The sequence below is a fragment of the Oncorhynchus clarkii genome, unplaced genomic scaffold, assembly GCF_045791955.1.
Source record: "Oncorhynchus clarkii lewisi isolate Uvic-CL-2024 unplaced genomic scaffold, UVic_Ocla_1.0 unplaced_contig_4280_pilon_pilon, whole genome shotgun sequence".
In the NCBI taxonomy this organism is placed as follows: domain Eukaryota; kingdom Metazoa; phylum Chordata; class Actinopteri; order Salmoniformes; family Salmonidae; genus Oncorhynchus; species Oncorhynchus clarkii.
The window spans coordinates 1-17,324 of NW_027258571.1; the positions used below are offsets into that span (position 1 = coordinate 1).

At 45.2% G+C, this 17,324-nt stretch overlaps 2 protein-coding genes across 3 annotated transcripts; one reads left to right on the forward strand and one right to left on the reverse strand.

Annotated features, from left to right (window-relative positions):
* Nucleotides 1-8,630: 8,630 nt before the first annotated feature.
* Nucleotides 8,631-13,299, reverse strand: LOC139397363 (WD repeat domain-containing protein 83). 2 transcript variants are annotated; one of them, XM_071144123.1, is made up of 9 exons: nucleotides 13,106-13,299; nucleotides 12,860-12,975; nucleotides 12,527-12,647; nucleotides 10,903-11,008; nucleotides 10,620-10,668; nucleotides 10,192-10,318; nucleotides 10,031-10,098; nucleotides 9,698-9,921; nucleotides 8,631-9,478 (listed from the first exon to the last, which is right to left on the reverse strand). In XM_071144123.1, the coding sequence occupies exons 2-9, from the start codon at nucleotides 12,960-12,962 to the stop codon at nucleotides 9,308-9,310; spliced, it is 969 nt and encodes a 322-aa protein (XP_071000224.1). In that variant the 5' UTR covers nucleotides 12,963-12,975; nucleotides 13,106-13,299; the 3' UTR covers nucleotides 8,631-9,307. The 2 variants fall into 2 exon arrangements, with proteins under 2 accessions (XP_071000224.1, XP_071000225.1); XM_071144124.1 differs by having other exon boundaries at nucleotides 13,115-13,266.
* Nucleotides 13,300-13,398: 99 nt separating this feature from the next.
* Nucleotides 13,399-16,428, forward strand: LOC139397364 (PAT complex subunit Asterix-like). Its single transcript, XM_071144125.1, has 4 exons — nucleotides 13,399-13,557; nucleotides 13,794-13,899; nucleotides 14,822-14,919; nucleotides 15,983-16,428. The coding sequence occupies exons 1-4, from the start codon at nucleotides 13,505-13,507 to the stop codon at nucleotides 16,047-16,049; spliced, it is 324 nt and encodes a 107-aa protein (XP_071000226.1). The 5' UTR covers nucleotides 13,399-13,504; the 3' UTR covers nucleotides 16,050-16,428.
* Nucleotides 16,429-17,324: the final 896 nt, after the last annotated feature.

Here is a 17,324-nt window from a genome sequence, read left to right on the forward strand (position 1 = left end):
ACACCAGGGGTGTCAAAGTCAAATGGACGGAGGGCCAAATAAAAAAATCAGCTACAAGACGAGGGCCGGACTGTTCGAATGTTCATTGAAAAATTTTTAAATGACGCATATAGTCTAGTGAACCTAATTGAACCTACTGAAAACCTAACAAATATATTACAATATGATCAGATAAATAAAGCAATATTTTCTTATGGCTCTGTCAGTAATCTTTAATTTTCAACAGACACAAAAGACAAATTTCCTTTATATAAATATCCCCATAACATGAACATTAAATGAAAGAAACCGGTATTCAAGGCACCATCAGTAGACTATATTTTCTATTTTAGCAAAAGTGGGCTAAATTTACTTCAAAGAAAAAACAATAATAGCAATTTTCTATCATCCACTCAACTGAAATATTTTTAAAATATAATTGGATTGAAATACAAAAAAATAAAGTGCAAAAATCTATTAATCAAAAACAACACTTTGTTTAAGGAGAAGTAACATGCAGTGAAAACAAATATTAAATTTTAACTTTTAAACTTGAACTGAGTAAAAACTCTAAATATGTGATTGCACAGTAATGTTCACTTGTTTGAGGTTGAGGGTGATACTTGGTGGTGTCCCATCTTTTCCACAAGTTCATCAATGTTCGGGGTAAGGCTCTGAGCTGAAGAAATCCTCAGAATTGAGTGGAGGTGTTCAGCAGTAAGTCGACTTCTGTGTGATGTTTTGTTCAGGTTCATCAAAGAAAACAGTTGTTCACACAGGTATGTGCTGCCAAACATAGACAACGTTTGAGCAGCCTGGATGCGCAGCTGGGGCATTGTGCCGGGGAGGAAACGGGCGAACTCCGCAGCACCCACTGCCGCATATTTTGCCCTCAGTGCATCATTGCATTGGAGGTCAATCAACTCCATTTGGAGGTTTGGTGGTGAGCTTTCCACGTCAACAGCAAATGGGTTACCGAGCAGTTCCAACCTGCTTTTTTGTGCTTCAAAGTCAGCAAATCGGCGTCGAAAGTCAGCGGCAAGCATACCTATTTTATCAGCCAACTGTGTGCTCGGGAACGCACTGGTAGAGAGCTTCTCTTTCATGGTCTGGCAGCTGGGAAAGTGGCTCAAATTTTCTTTCCGCATCTGCGTCTCCCACAGAGTCAGTTTGGTTTTAAATGCCTTCACTGTACTGTACATATCAGAGATGACACGATCCCGACCCTGCAGCTGCAAGTTTATTGCATTCAGATGACTCGTAATGTCACACAGAAAAGCCATTTCACACAGAAACATTTCGTCTCGGAGTTGTGTTGTGTCTTTCCCTTTGCTGTCCAAGAACAGACAAATCTCCTCACGAAGCTCGAAACATCTTTGAAGCACCTTTCCCTGGCTTAGCCATCGCACCTCTGTGTGATAAGGCAAATCACCATGCTCCGTTTCTAACTCCGTCAGAAATGCCTTGAACTGGCGGTGATTCAAACCTTTGGCTCTGATAAAGTTAACTGTGCGCGTGATGATGCTCATTACATGCTCCATTTTCAAGGCTTTACCGCACAACGCTTCCTGGTGTATGATACAATGATAAGCTGTCAGCTCACCTGTCGCGTTTTCCTCTTGCATCTTTTCCCGTATCTTCGCCACCAGTCCGCTCCTGTGTCCACACATCGCAGGTGCTCCGTCGGTTGTCAAACCCACGAGTTTTTCCCAAGGCAGCTCCATCTCATTTACACATCTTGACACCTCTTCATACAAATCATGCCCCGTAGTTGTGCCATGCATAGGACGTAAAGCCAAAAACTCCTCTGTCACGCTTAGGTTGGAGTCCACTCCGCGGATGAAAATTGACAACTGGGCAATGTCAGAAATGTCGGTGCTCTCATCCACAGCCAAGGAATATGCAATAAAATCTTTTCCCTTTTTCACAAGCTGCTCTTTTAGATTGATGGACAACTGGTCTACTCTCTCGGCAATGGTGTTTCTGCTCAGACTCACATTTAAAAAGAGTTGCCTTTTTTCTGGGCAAACTTCGTCACAAACTTTAATCATGCAGTTTTTGATGAAATCCCCCTCCGTAAATGGCCGGGCTGATTTAGCGATCTCTTCTGCCAAAATAAAACTGGCCTTGACAGCAGCCTGGCCTTGTGATTTGGCTTTTTTGAACAGAGCCTGTCGAGATTTGAGGCCTCGTTTTAATTCCTCTGCCTTTTGTAGCCTTTGTTCCATGTCCATATTCTTGTTTTTGTCCGCGTGTTTCGTTTCATAATGTCGTCTCAGATTATACTCTTTCAGTACCGCCACACTTTCTCCACACAGAAGACACACAGGTTTTCCAGCTACCTTCGTGAACATATACTCCGACTCCCACCTTGTTTGAAACCCCCGGTTCTCAGTATCCACCTTCCGTTTTGCCATTTTTGATGGGTATCTGAAAGTTAATTTTACTGTGATGCTGACGACTGCTGTGCCAATAAATATTGAAATGAAGCAGCCTACTGCTCGGTGCGTCACCTTTGCATTGTGGGAAATGTAGTATTGGTGCGTGTAAAAGATCTGCGGGCTGCCGGCTTGCTGCGGGCCGGTTCTAATAATAAATCAAGATCATCCCAGGGGCCGTAAAAAACCTTCTTGCGGGCCGGATGTGGCCCGCGGGCCTTGACTCTGACATATGTGGTCTACACCATGTACCATTCTGTAGCTGTGGGCATTTACACATTCCTGCATGGTCAGCATGTTCAATCCCAAAGCCTCTCAAGTCTTCCTACTTCTGTCGTCACTGATTCCAGACAGTAACATAAATACACCAGATTGTATCTGATCATACTTCTGATTTTCTGCCTTACCTTAGGTGTTACTGAGGTATTCTCCCTCCCCTGGCCTGGTGCTACACTACATAGACCTACCATCACACCTTAGCTGTTACTGAGGTATTCTCCCTCCCCTGGCCTGGTGCTACACTACATAGACCTACCATCACACTTTAGCTGTTACTGAGGTATTCTCCCTCCCCTGACCTAGTGCTACACTACATAGACCTACCATCACACCTTAGCTGTTAATGAGGTATTCTCCCTACCCTGGCCTAGTGCTACACTACATATACCTACCATCACACCTTAGCTGTTATTGAGGTATTCTCCCTACCCTGGCCTAGTGCTACACTACATAGACCTACCATCACACTTTAGCTGTTACTGAGGTATTCTCCCTCCCCTGACCTAGTGCTACACTACATAGACCTACCATCACACCTTAGCTGTTAATGAGGTATTCTCCCTACCCTGACCTAGTGCTACACTACATAGACCTACCATCACACCTTAGCTGTTAATGAGGTATTCTCCCTACACTGGCCTGGTGCTACACTACATAGACCTACCATCACACCTTAGCTGTTACTGAGGTATTCTCCCTCCCCTGGCCTGGTGCTACACTACATAGACCTACCATCACACTTTAGCTGTTACTGAGGTATTCTCCCTCCCCTGGCCTTGTGCTACACTACATACAGTAGACCTACCATCACACCTTAGCTGTTACTGAGGTATTCTCCCTCCCCTGGCCTGGTGCTACACTACATAGACCTACCATCACACCTTAGCTTGTTACTGAGGTATTCTCCCTCCCCTGGCCTGGTGCTACACTACATAGACCTACCATCACACTTTAGCTGTTACTGAGGTATTCTCCCTCCCCTGGCCTGGTGCTACACTACATAGACCTACCATCACACCTTAGCTGTTACTGAGGTATTCTCCCTCCCCTGGCCTGGTGCTACACTACATACAGTAGACCTACCATCACACCTTAGCTGTTACTGATGTATTCTCCCTCCCCTGGCCTGGTGCTACACTACATAGACCTACCATCACACCTTAGCTGTTACTGAGGTATTCTCCCTCCCCTGGCCTAGTGCTTCACTACATAGACCTACCATCACACCTTAGCTGTTACTGAGGTATTCTCCCTCCCCTGGCCTGGTGCTACACTACATAGACCTACCATCACACCTTAGCTGTTACTGAAGTATTCTCTCTCCCCTGGCCTAGTGCTACACTACATAGACCTACCATCACACCTTAGCTGTTACTGAGGTATTCTCCCTCCCCTGGCCTGGTGCTACACTACATAGACCTACCATCACACCTTAGCTGTTACTGAGGTATTCTCCCTCCCCTGGCCTGGTGCTACACTACATACAGTAGACCTACCATCACACTTTAGCTGTTACTGAGGTATTCTCCTTCCCCTGGCCTGGTGCTACACTACATACAGTAGACCTACCATCATACCTTAGCTGTTACTGAGGTATACTCCCTTCCCTAGCCTGGTGCTACACTACATAGACCTACCATCACATGTTAGAAGCCCAATTCATTCAATTTCTTACATGGTGTTGTCCTAAAGTCAGTTTTCGGTAATGTGACCATTAGGTAATGTGACCTACCATCACACTTTAGCTGTTACTGAGGTATTCTCCTTCCCCTGGCCTGGTGCTACACTACATACAGTAGACCTACCATCACACCTTAGCTGTTACTGAGGTATTCTCCCTCCCCTGGCCTGGTGCTACACTACATAGACCTACCATCACACCTTAGCTGTTACTGAGGTATTCTCCCTCCCCTGGCCTAGTGCTTCACTACATAGACCTACCATCACACCTTAGCTGTTACTGAGGTATTCTCCCTCCCCTGGCCTGGTGCTACACTACATAGACCTACCATCACACCTTAGCTGTTACTGAAGTATTCTCTCTCCCCTGGCCTAGTGCTACACTACATAGACCTACCATCACACCTTAGCTGTTACTGAGGTATTCTCCCTCCCCTGGCCTGGTGCTACACTACATAGACCTACCATCACACCTTAGCTGTTACTGAGGTATTCTCCCTCCCCTGGCCTAGTGCTTCACTACATAGACCTACCATCACACCTTAGCTGTTACTGAGGTATTCTCCCTCCCCTGGCCTGGTGCTACACTACATAGACCTACCATCACACCTTAGCTGTTACTGAAGTATTCTCTCTCCCCTGGCCTAGTGCTACACTACATAGACCTACCATCACACGTTAGCTGTTACTGAGGTATTCTCTCTCCCCTGGCCTAGTGCCTCACTACATACAGTAGACCTACCATCACACCTTAGCTGTTACTGAGGTATACTCCCTCCCCTGGCCTAGTGCTACACTACATACAGTAGACCTACCATCATACCTTAGCTGTTACTGAGGTATACTCCCTTCCCTAGCCTGGTGCTACACTACATAGACCTACCATCACATGTTAGAAGCCCAATTCATTCAATTTCTTACATGGTGTTGTCCTAAAGTCAGTTTTCGGTAATGTGACCATTAGGGTTCTTATAATTGTGTAGCGTGTATTTACCTTGCCTTAAATCACAGAAAGAACTTCTCCGGGTAGAGGAGGATGGAGAGACGTGGAGCGGAGACGACTGATGTAAAAAACAGAATGTGTATAATGTGTAGGTTTTACAGGAGCTATGTTTAAACCTTAAACAGTCTGTCTCTCTCTTCAGAGGCAGGAGAGCTGTATCAGGCCTGACCAGGAGTACGTACAGTATGTCATCATGGAGACAGTACATGAATGGTGCTGAGAGATGCAGAGACAGGTATTCTGGGTAAAGTGATGGCTGATAATGGAAAGAGAGAAAAAGTGAAGAGCAAAAGTAGTAGAGAGTGGAATCGACTCAGTCGTCTTGTCACTGTTGATGATCAGGATATTCACCTAGTGAGAAATGTCCAGTCATACGGTCCGTGAGGGCTTAAAGACGTCACTGAGAGTTTAGACAAGAGACTTGTATATCCTCAAACATCATTAGCTTCCCTTTCCCACCAGGAGGGTTAGTCACCAGTTAGATGTGGTTTGTGTCACAGTCATCACATGATGGTCAGCAGCATCAAAGCATTCATGAAAACTCTTAACAGTCTGGAAGATTATTGTCTGAATTGGTCACTGAATAAACCCTCTGAATCAATGCAGTATATACAATGCAATATTAGCCTGTTATTGGTATATTAGCCTGTTTCGTATTGTCTGCATCTATCTTTCTCTTCAGGCTTGCTATTTTTTATTATTTCTCTCTCATGTCTCTCTTCCTCACACACACACACACACACACACACACACACACACACACACACACACACACACACACACACACACACACACACACATACAAGCAGAGAGAGAGCTGTATTGGCAGGTGAGCTGTATCTCAATATCCCTCGTGGACACACACATACACACACACACACACAAAAGAGAAGGAATGAAGGAATGATAGCTGATGTCATCTTGATACAGTGTCATATTAGGCCTAGACTACATGCTTTCTTCCGCCCATGGGCTTATTTGGTTGTGATTGTGAAAAGACGGTTTGGGCGCCCAGTGTTTTTCCATGTTACAGATACTGACTGACACACACACACACACACTCACTCACTCACCCACCCACCCACCCACCCACACACACACACACACACACACACACACACACACACAAGCAGAGAGAGCTCTATGGGTAGGTGTGTGTGTGTGTGTGTGTGTGTGTGTGTGTGTGTGTGTGTGTGTGTGTGTGTGTGTGTGTGTGTGTGTGTGTGTGTGTTAGAGGGCCAGATGGGCAGGGTTATGGGGCTATTCCATTGGCAATCTCAATCAAGCCCAGCTAAAGTATTTGAAATGATTTGGTCTGATAATGTGACCTGACAAGCCCACATTTCCAACCAAATCCCTGAATTTATGGAAGAAGTTACTGAAGATCTGGGAATGTCAGTCGCCAGTCTCGGAATGTCCATTAAAATATCTCCTGTCGTGTTTTTTTCCTTCTTCTCTTTTTTAATTACGACCATCCCTTCCCTCTTTTATTTCAACTCTTTCTTTACTGACCCGAAAGAGACAGAAATGCATTCTTCGCTTTCTGTCTCATTTGAACATTGACCTGGTGGACTTTTTACTTAACTGTCTATTTTTCTATGTCCTCAAGTCAGTGTCAATCCCCCAGGTCTTTTGTTAATATTACACCCCCCCCCCCCTCGCTCCCTCTCTCTCTTTCTTCATCTGTTCAAGTGGTAGTTCTGCGTTCTGCCTAGCATCAATTGCCAACCAACTCAACCTCTGACCAGCCTAGCCCGCCATTCAACTTCAAAACAGCTTTAAGTTATTAGCCTCCAGATTTCATTTTTCCCATGAAGCAACCTTTGCATCCATCGGAAAACACCTGGGCCCTCAGAACTAAATTTATACCTGTTAAATATAATCCCAATATGACACATTTCTTGGTCAAACACCCATCCAACAATCAAACCGCTAACCGTCAAAACTCAAGTGAGTCTACGGGCTTGGCGCTTTGGCGAGGAACGGGTTAGTGTACCCCCCCCCCTCTGTTTCACCCCCCCACATCCTGTCTCATCCCCCCTTCTTTTCAGAGGGATATATAATGGAGGTTGGGACTCTGTTGCATCTCAGCATCACTCGTAGACACTCATCCACTGTTCAATCGTTTACTTAGAGAGGAAGAGGGATCAACATAAGAGAAGAGGGGAGATATGAGGTCTCTACTGAAGCTGGTTGTTCTGCTGTTCTGTGTCCAGAGAGGAGAGGGACACTGGCTGCGCTCACTACTCGGTAAGGATGGATGGGGGTCACGACTCACGACCTTCGACATTGGAGATGGGACAGGATAGAATTTTTTCCTATTTTCTTCAGTTTTGTACTGGGTTATATGTATCTAGATATTGTTGTGTACTTTGAGATTGGTTTACATCAGGATGATGTTTGACACTGGGACTTGAGTGACAAGGCATACACAGTCACTGGAGAATTTTGAGACCATATTGTGTGATTTCTGTTCTGAAGTTTTTCTGTAGGGTAGCACTGACTATCAGTCTACTGCAGTCTATAGTGTAATGCAATCTGGTCCAAGCTGGTGTGATGAGTTTTTTAATAACCCTCTCTCTTTATCACCATCTTTCAGAGCAGCGAGGCAAAGCATCATCCTCCCCATCAGAGGAGGAGAGGAGAGGTGGAGGAGGAGAATCCGACAAAGGGAACGACAACAATAAGAACACAGAAGGTTCCGGATTCGGAGTAGAAGACCAAAGGGGTTCCGTCCCATCCCCAATCATCCCAATCCGGTCCCGCCGCTCTTCAACCCAATGTCGTCTCCGCTCCATCCTCCTCCAGGTACGAGAGCTGGGTCTGGGCTACGACGCGGACGAGACCGTCCTCTTCAAGTACTGCAGCGGAGACTGTCCCCGTGTCCGCTCCAACCATGATCTGACCCTGACCAACCTGCTCCTGAGGGGGGCCCTGCCCGAGCAGAATGGAGAGCTGAGGCAGAATGGACCATGCTGCAGGCCCACCCACCACGAAGATCTAGCCTTTTTGGATAACGCCCATCGCTGGCACAAGGTGGAGAAGCTGTCGGCTGCAGGGTGTACCTGTGTGGGTTAATGGGGAGGAGCTGGACGTGAAGGGGGAGGGCCTGAACATTGACTTTTGGGCCATGGCCATTGGCTGTTCAGAATGCAATGTGAGCGGCATAGAGGCTCAGGCTGTACAAAAGGAGAATCAGGAGGAAAGCGATTACAGATGTAGCTAGAATTTGCTAGAAAGAAATGCATTCATTTTGCGTATGTATATTTATATTTATTTAAAGTTGCTTTGGGGGAGTTTTTTTATTATACCAATGACATTGAATGGATCTTATTTTGCTGCATAGATTAAATGAATAGTGGTTAACACTATGGTTGATTGTTGAGTAAAACTGTTACCATTCCAAAAAGGTCCTCAGCAAACCAACCAGGTATTTATGTAAAATAAATGATTTATTTATTTGAGATGATAACTGTATGATGCTACTTAATTTATTTTGTCCATGTGCCATGTTCATATGTACAACTCGTAATAAAGACAACCATATCTACATGTTTTATGACCAATGTTGGTGAGTGATATCACATTTTCCCTCATGGCTACTAATAAATATATATTAGAGCCTATGGTTCATTTGGAGAACACTAAGGGCTTATTCCAGACTCATCATTTACAAAATATTTACAATGAATATTAAATAAAACATTATTGATAATGCTGGGACATCAGCAGAACTTTCATTCATTTATTCCATATTTTAGCCATGGAAGCAACGGCACGTCACTTTTCAACCACACAACCATTTCCCTCAACCAAACTCCGATCCCTGACCCTTAGTCAAGAACAGGCAGTTCAGTACAGTAGGGAACTCATCAGTTCTGACGATATCATGACTCTTGTCCTTTCTGTTATGTCCACCTAATGATTACTATGCTTTCTCCTGTTGAACAACCACCACGTCCTCTTCAGTTTCCTCTGGCTCCGCCCCCCACACCTGGACACGCCCCTCCATGGCTGTGAGGAGGCGGGTCTCCGAGGGATGGAAAGACAGCGATTGGACGACAGCCTTCCCGACTGGCAGCTTCAGCATCAGAGAACCCTGAGAGAGAAACAAGAGATGTTCAAAGAGGGAAATAATCTAACACCAATAGGCACACATACCAAGTCCTTGAATCTGCAGCTGTTGACATTTACAGACACTGCTGTGCTATTCCGTTTCAAATACGCATCCAGTAAGCAAAATCAACCAATCAAATCAATTCATTTTGATAGGTAGTGGAGCTATCTATTAGATGAACAAATCCTCCATCCCTCGTACCTCTACCAGGTCCCAGCAGTACACGTGTCCGTCTTCAGAGCAGCTCAGGACGTGAGTATCCTTACTGGACAGACAGCAGTCCAGCTTGTAGCCCTTCATCTTGTGTCCTGTGTACTCTCCCAGCATCTCCCCTGTGCTCTTGTCCAGTAGACGCACGGTGGAGTCCAGGCTGGAGGTCAGAGTGCACTGGCCGTCCGCACTGAAACACACACACGTGATGGGGCCTGGAACACAGAGACAAACACATAACAAATCAATGCGACTCAGGGTGGTTTAGGTACAAAAGTTAGTGATAGTTAGTACAACAACTAGTTGGTAAGACTAGATACTGACTGTTGATGAAGTCCACATGCAGCTGGCCCATCCGCAGGTCATACCGTCTCACTCTCCCGTCCACTGACCTGGAGATAGACATGAGATAGAAAAGATGCTTAGAGGACTCTTCTATAAGAATGAAACTGAAATGAACAGAAAGGTTCAGACTTGGTACTGACCCAGTGAGCAGCTCGTGTTCAGACACCTTCAGACTGCTGACACCATCTTGAGCCTCGTCCAGAATCTGGATGGGGTCAAATTTTCTGGACCTGGTGTCCCAGCAGCGCACTGTCCCATCTATGGAGCCTAGAGACCGACACGAGTACACACACACACACGCACGCACGCACGCACGCACACGCGCACACACACACACACACACACACACACACACACACACACACACACACACACACACACACACACACACACACACACACACACACACACACACACACACACACACACACACACACACACACACACACACACACACGAGGTGGGTCCTGTTGTGGATGAGCAGGACAATGCTGAAGCCACAAACCTGGTTGTAGAGGTGACTGAGATGCACTTTGCTGAGGAAGGACGGAGGAACGAGAAAACTCACCAGATAAAATGACTGTAGCTTCTTCATTGAACTGGACACAGTTGACTTTCTGCAAACAGAGAGACAGACCAGAGCCATATCCATGTTAATAAACGGCTCCAGTTAGAGGTTTAGTTGTTGTATTCTTTCCTGTCTCTATTCCTTCAACATAAACATCTCCTTCTATATTTTTTTCTGACCCACCTGACCTCTCTTACCCGCCTCTTTCCCCCTCCCCTCCCCTCTAAAACTCCATCTCTCTCTCTGTGACACAGGAAAATATAGTTGTATTATTTTCTCTCACCCCAGCATGACCCCTGAGTTTCCGGGTGACCTGTCCCGTGGCGACGTCCCAGAGGATCACCGTCTTGTCCGAGCTGCAGGAACACAGCTGGCTGTTGTCATAGGAACTAGGGAAGGAATCGATGGTAAGACACACACCATTACCTCAGATCATATTCCCCCAGGGGCCCAGAGGCAGCAGGGAGACAGTGAAGGACAAAGCAGGCAGATGGATAGAGGAAGACTACACAAGCAAACATGTAGATTGATCACATAGAGAATGACCAGCAGAGGCAAGACTGACAGAGAGTAATGGACACAGAAGGCAGATGGATGGATAGGGGAACTTAAACAAGAATACTGAATGAATAAAAAATGTGCTACTTCTTATCTATCAACTATACAGTATGTCTCATTTCTAATGCATATCTCCTACTTCATATAGGGGAACATACAGGCATTGGCGTCTGCATATAAGCTAGCTATCACACTGAAAGAGAACGCTTAGTGAAGTTAAGTGCTTCCCACTCAATCAGATCTAGGGTCAGCTTTATTTAACCCAAATTTGGCCTTTACCAAACACATTCTTCAATAAAGTGTTCCTCAATCAGCTGTCTGTATTGCTCCAGAGCAAGGGTCTCCATCAGGCAGATCTACCAGTAGCTCTCAGCCCACCTGTGAGTAGCTCGCCAATCAATTCTGAAAGTGCGTGCATTTTTTAAATGTGTTCCATCGCAAACGGTCATAAACATAAATCTCCCGGCTACTATCCAATTAAATCCACAGTGACATTATCCCACCCCTGGTTAGCCACCACTGCCTTCAAAATCCAAACTTAGCACAATATCTGACAATTCATTTCCAGCAATATTGCTGTCTGTTTAGTGCACGCGTTTGTCTATCACTCTGTTTGCAGGACAGTTAGCAATGATGATAACCGTCTTGTGGGTAGACAGAAAGACTTTCCCCCAAAACTTTCTCAATGAAATGTTAAGTGCAAAGTAGGCTTACCTGACAGAACTATATTATGATTATTTGTATCAATTGTTTTGCAAACCCTGCCATGACGTGCTGCAGCAGTTGTCTCAGCAGAAACATCGCTCAACTGACACATTCCCCTCTTCACTAAAACGTTTAAATTAATTGGGTTTTTTTCAGACCAATTTTTTTCTTCAGATGTGATTTAAGCACTGACATGGACTCAAAACATAAATTTTCAATGTTTCTCTTTGAATAATTGTAATATTGAGAGTAGTTTTACAAATGGTATATTGACATAAAACACATCTGTTGAACACCTGGGACCCCAGGAAGAGTTGCAGGTCTCGTGACAGAAAAGGTTGGAGACCCCTGCTGTAGAGACACCAAATCATCACGTTTTACACCGTTTTGGAGACTACAAAAACTCAAATCAGATTAAAAAATGTACCTAACTCAGTGGAGATTAAAGGGATCTCCAGAGTAAGCCATCCCTGAGACCGGGTCTGGTAACTCGTACCTCTGCAGGTTAACAATTAAGTAATGTACCACAGAAGTTTATGCAAGAGGGCTACAACCAAAAAGAGCGCAATGCATCAATCTACAAGACTTCAAAGAGGGCCAGCTTACTTTCTGATATAGGTTTGTGTAATAATACAGACACTGACCCATCAGCATCTAGAACCTCGTATCCATGGCCACTGTACGTCTTCAGCAGTGTCCCTCGACTTACACTCCACAACTTCAGAGACTTGTCACTGCCGCAAGACAGCAGGTAGTTACCATCGGCTGAGAAAGAGAGGGAGAGGGGCGGGGGAGAGAGAGACAGGGTGGGGGAGAAAGAGACAGGGAGGGAGAAAGAGGTGGGTCGAGAGAAAATTAGGATGAAAAACACCTGAAACGCGTTATGTAAATACAGCCTCTCATGACATACACAAGCAGCTCCAAGTAGAGCAACAGTCAATGCACCTCACGGTATCGGTGTTTGTTTGAGTTCTCACCATTGAATCGCACAGCTCTTACAGCCCCTTGTTGGCAGTCTATGGTCCTGAGAAGGTTTTGGGGGAGCTGAGGGACCTCAGGTTTGGGCTGGGGAAACGACATTTCACACTTCTGCCTGTAGAAAGAGATGTTGAAACATATAGCTATTATTTTTATCCTGACTTGAGCATCAACTACGCTAACGTTAGTAGTGGAAAGAGCAAGTGCTATGGAAAGAGCATCATGGAACTTGGATAGCTATCTACCTGAAATACCTTGCTTGTTCGCTTTAGTTTGATGAGTGAGTAATCATTAACTGACTCATATTGATTTCTGTTAGCTAACAGCAAACGAACAAGTACTTTTTTCCTACTACAGTTTATGCTCCAGAATGTTCATATTTTTGCAAATGTGTGGTTTACTTCCTGTCTGTGATAATCGTTTCGTTCCGGGTAAAAGCATTTGTGTCAAAATAAAAGTCCGAAAGTTCTCCCTCCGCATTGATAGAGTCCTTTGCGTCCTTTAAAGCATTTATTTTGAAATGCATCCATCGCACGGCAGAACTGATAGGCCCCGCCCCTTCATTCGCCGAGCTAGCTGACGGGTCCCACTCAACACCGTTTTGCCACTAAATTAATCTTTAAAAATATCTCAACAAGAAGGACATGATGTCCGCAAACAACATGTCAGGCCCACAAAGGGTAAACAAAATTATCCGGTGAGTACAATTGAGTAAATGTCATTGGGTTTGCGCGCTAACGAGATAGCTACTTAGCTAAATCACACGTCTTCAGCACTATTCTAAAGCGATTATAGACTAGCTAACAAGCTAGCTAGAACACCTGTCATTTTGTGAACTAACTAGATGTTGTTACACTGACGTATAGTTAAGTAAGGTAGCTAGTTGCGTTATTTGTGGTAGGGTCATTCATATCTTGGTTGTTGTTGTTACAGATACAAGCCCCCCAGCACGGAAGCAAACCCCACCCTGGAAGACCCGACTCCAGACTACATGAACCTACTCGGCATGATCTTCAGCATGTGTGGCCTGATGCTGAAGGTGACCCAGAGACATCTGTTTTTACCACACTGACACACAGACAGACGACCTCGCCTCTCCCCAGTGTGTGTGTGTGTGTGTGTGTGTGTGTGTGTGTGTGTGTGTGTGTGTGTGTGTGTGTGTGTGTGTGTGTGTGTGTGTGTGTGTGTGTGTGTGTGTGTGTGTGTGTGTGTGTGAGAGAGGTAACCTCCCAAAGGAGAAGTTACCCCACTGTATTCCCATTTACGGGACTAAAGTCTACCACCTGGGGGCCAAGTCCAGCCTTTCAACTGAGTGGTTTATCCTAGAAGGGTGTGTGCCCCCAAATCAACTGGAGCCAGTACTTTCTGTCACGTATCCCTGATACACCGTTACACCCACCTAGGTAATGTGACGGTCTACTACTCTACGATTGGATGAATTGTCACTACGTCCGATAGTGGAGTTGATGAAAAGTCCAGCACACCGGTAACCTTGACGCTACCAACTATTTAATGGCTCTTTTAATCAACACCTTTCCCTCTGCTGCCACTGAAATCAGTCCTAAAATGTTATGTAGGGCACCGGTGTCCCTGTGCTAGCATAGCAACGTATCTTCCTTCACTCTCCCTGTCCTCTTACTGAGCTCGAACTAGTGATCCTCTGCTTCTCAAACACACGTGACCGCCCGCTTGACAACATACTAGCCAGTTGCGCCATCGAAAAAGGCACATATTCAGCAATGCTAATGGTGACATTTCAAGCAGTGGATTGAAATTGCAGTATGATCTTAACCTGTTACACGTAGGCACATTATCTTACACCATACATTAGTAACTGTCTGGCTATGCCACAGCACTTCTACAGCCTCATGCAGAAAAGCTGACACACACACACAGCGCATTATAAAGTATAGTATGTGGGTCATTTTGTGTTCCTTAACCTTCTGTGTTGTGTGTTTCAGTTAAAGTGGTGTGCGTGGATAGCAGTGTACTGCTCCTTCATCAGCTTCGCCAACTCACGCAGCTCCGAAGACACCAAACAGATGATGAGCAGCTTTATGTGAGTAGAACAAATATCTGTGTGTGTACGCGTTCTGTCTCTTTTATCAAGTCTCATATTTCCAACCTACCCAGGTAACCTACCCAGGTAACCTACCCAGGTAACCTACCCAGGGTCTGTATGCGACTATGAGGGCGAGTGAAAGAAAAGAGTAAAAAGTTTCTGCTATTATGCCAAAATGCAGAGTTATCTATTATCTGTCTCATAATGGCTCACTGTTAATGTGTTAACTGTAATACCAGGACGCAGCAGGAAGTTAGTTTGGCAGCTCTTATTCTGCCTGGGGTGTATTCCCTAGGAACCAAACGGAGGAGGGACTAACCTAATGTGTCCAATAAAAATCACTTTTCATTGCTAAATGTTTCCGTTGCAAAATGTTTTGCTACGGATTGCGCTAATGAATGCACTCCTGGCAATAAAACTAAAGACACAGGAAGTTAGTTTGGCAACGCTCGGCTCTACCTGGCATTGTGACATGCGATGGGCTCAGCTTTAATGTCCAAAAGCTTTTAACATTGACCTCCAGGTGTTGCATTTACCCATAACAATTAACTACAGCAGATAATACCACTCACTTTGTGGGAGCGTGTGTGTCTGTGTGGCATTTTTCCAGGAAAAGTAGTGTGTGTGGCTCTGCAGGTAAAGTAGAGAGTGTCAGGACATCAGTAGTAGATGCCTCCCAGTCCATCACCTAGATTAGTTTTTTATTAAAGATTGTCTCTATGCCCTCCTGGCTGGTAACACAAACTGTGTGGATCAGCAAAATGTTGTACAAGTGTTATATGCAGCAAATGCCATATAGGCCTAATCACAATGGAAAAATCTGAAGTTTTATTATATATATATCTATACTGATCCAAGGTCGGTTTGGTTTTTCTTTTATATTGAAGGTTAAGATCTAAGGGATGGTAAGCTGATCCTAGATCTGTGAAAAAGAGGACAAAGTGTAACCACTGAACCTGAAGGCACTGATGCTTCTGCTGAGCAATCTCTTCAATATTTATTGCTAATTAATTTTATTTTCTCTCATCCTTTTTTTTCTTCAATATCTTCTTTCGATCAGGCTGTCCATCTCAGCCGTGGTGATGTCATACCTCCAGAACCCCCAGCCCATGTCGCCACCGTGGTAACCAAGGACCAATGGCGGGGGGGCCTTGCAGGAGAGGGGCGGTTCCAGACTGAGAGTGGGAGACTGACTCCTGACTCGCCCACTGACCATCTGGGAGAGAGAGAGAGAGAGGGATGGATGGATGGAGACAGAGAGGGAGGAGGGATAAAGATGGATGGATAGAGACAGAGAAGGAGGAGAGATAAAGATGGATGTATTGAGAGGAAACACAATATTGGACATGAGGCAAGAACAAGAAGACCAGGTGGTCCTGGTTATTCTCCAAAATCTCTCTCTTCCTGGAGATATTGCAGGTTTTCTATTGAATTGTCTGATTCACCCGCTCGCTGTAAGCTGAGGTCTGTTAGTTGGAAATAAAGATGGAAGGTTTTATAAAGTCACTGTGTTTTGTTTGTCCTGTTACATGTGTGACGGGGGTCACTGTGCTTAGCTGTACCGTGTACACCCTCATGAAACACCTTTAGCCAGCTGTGCCACCGAAAAGGTACAAGTTGGATTGGTATTCCAAGCCGAGGAGTTTAACCAATTCAGGTCTGTTACACATGTTCTGATAACGTCTTGGATCTTTAGGCCCAAACACCACTGCCTTCCAATATCTGACCCAAGAGCTTACATTGAGCAACTGTTATGAAAGTGACTGTGTGCCTCTCTAGGCAGTCAGTAATGTGTACAATCTCACTCTGCAGTTTAGCTCTGGGAATAGCTACCTCAGTCCTAAAAGGTCCCCCCCACCACACTCACACACAGGACATAAACCCTCACTCAAGCCCTCAGTCTGTCCCTGTCTAATCACTATCTAGGCACTGCTCTCCACCACACACTCTCTGCCTCCAGACTGTGTGTGTGTGCCTGCTAATGACAGAGCAGAGGGAAAGGCAGAGTGGGGAGTCAGCCGGATCTGAAGCTGATTTAGTGGACTTATAACTCACGTCCGACCAGCCTAAGGCGGATCAGCCCCAGCAGAGTGGGCACTTCTGTGTTCGGGACACGTGCCAGAGACAACCGGTTTCAACAAACTCCACTGAATTTTTCTCCTGATTTTGCACTGACTTGGAGGGGGGATAGAAATGCCAACGGGCACCTTTTTGAAAGGGAGTAAATGAGTTTTTCTGCTTTGGTAGTTTATTGCTGTTTTCACCCCTTGTTGTTCCCATGTGGGCTTTCAAAACACAAATTGGACTGTTTTTGGAAGGTACCTTAACTAACTTTTGCTCTGACTTTCCCAATCTTCTTAATTGTATCAAAAGTCAGTTGTCCAACTGCATTAAGTCTTCCC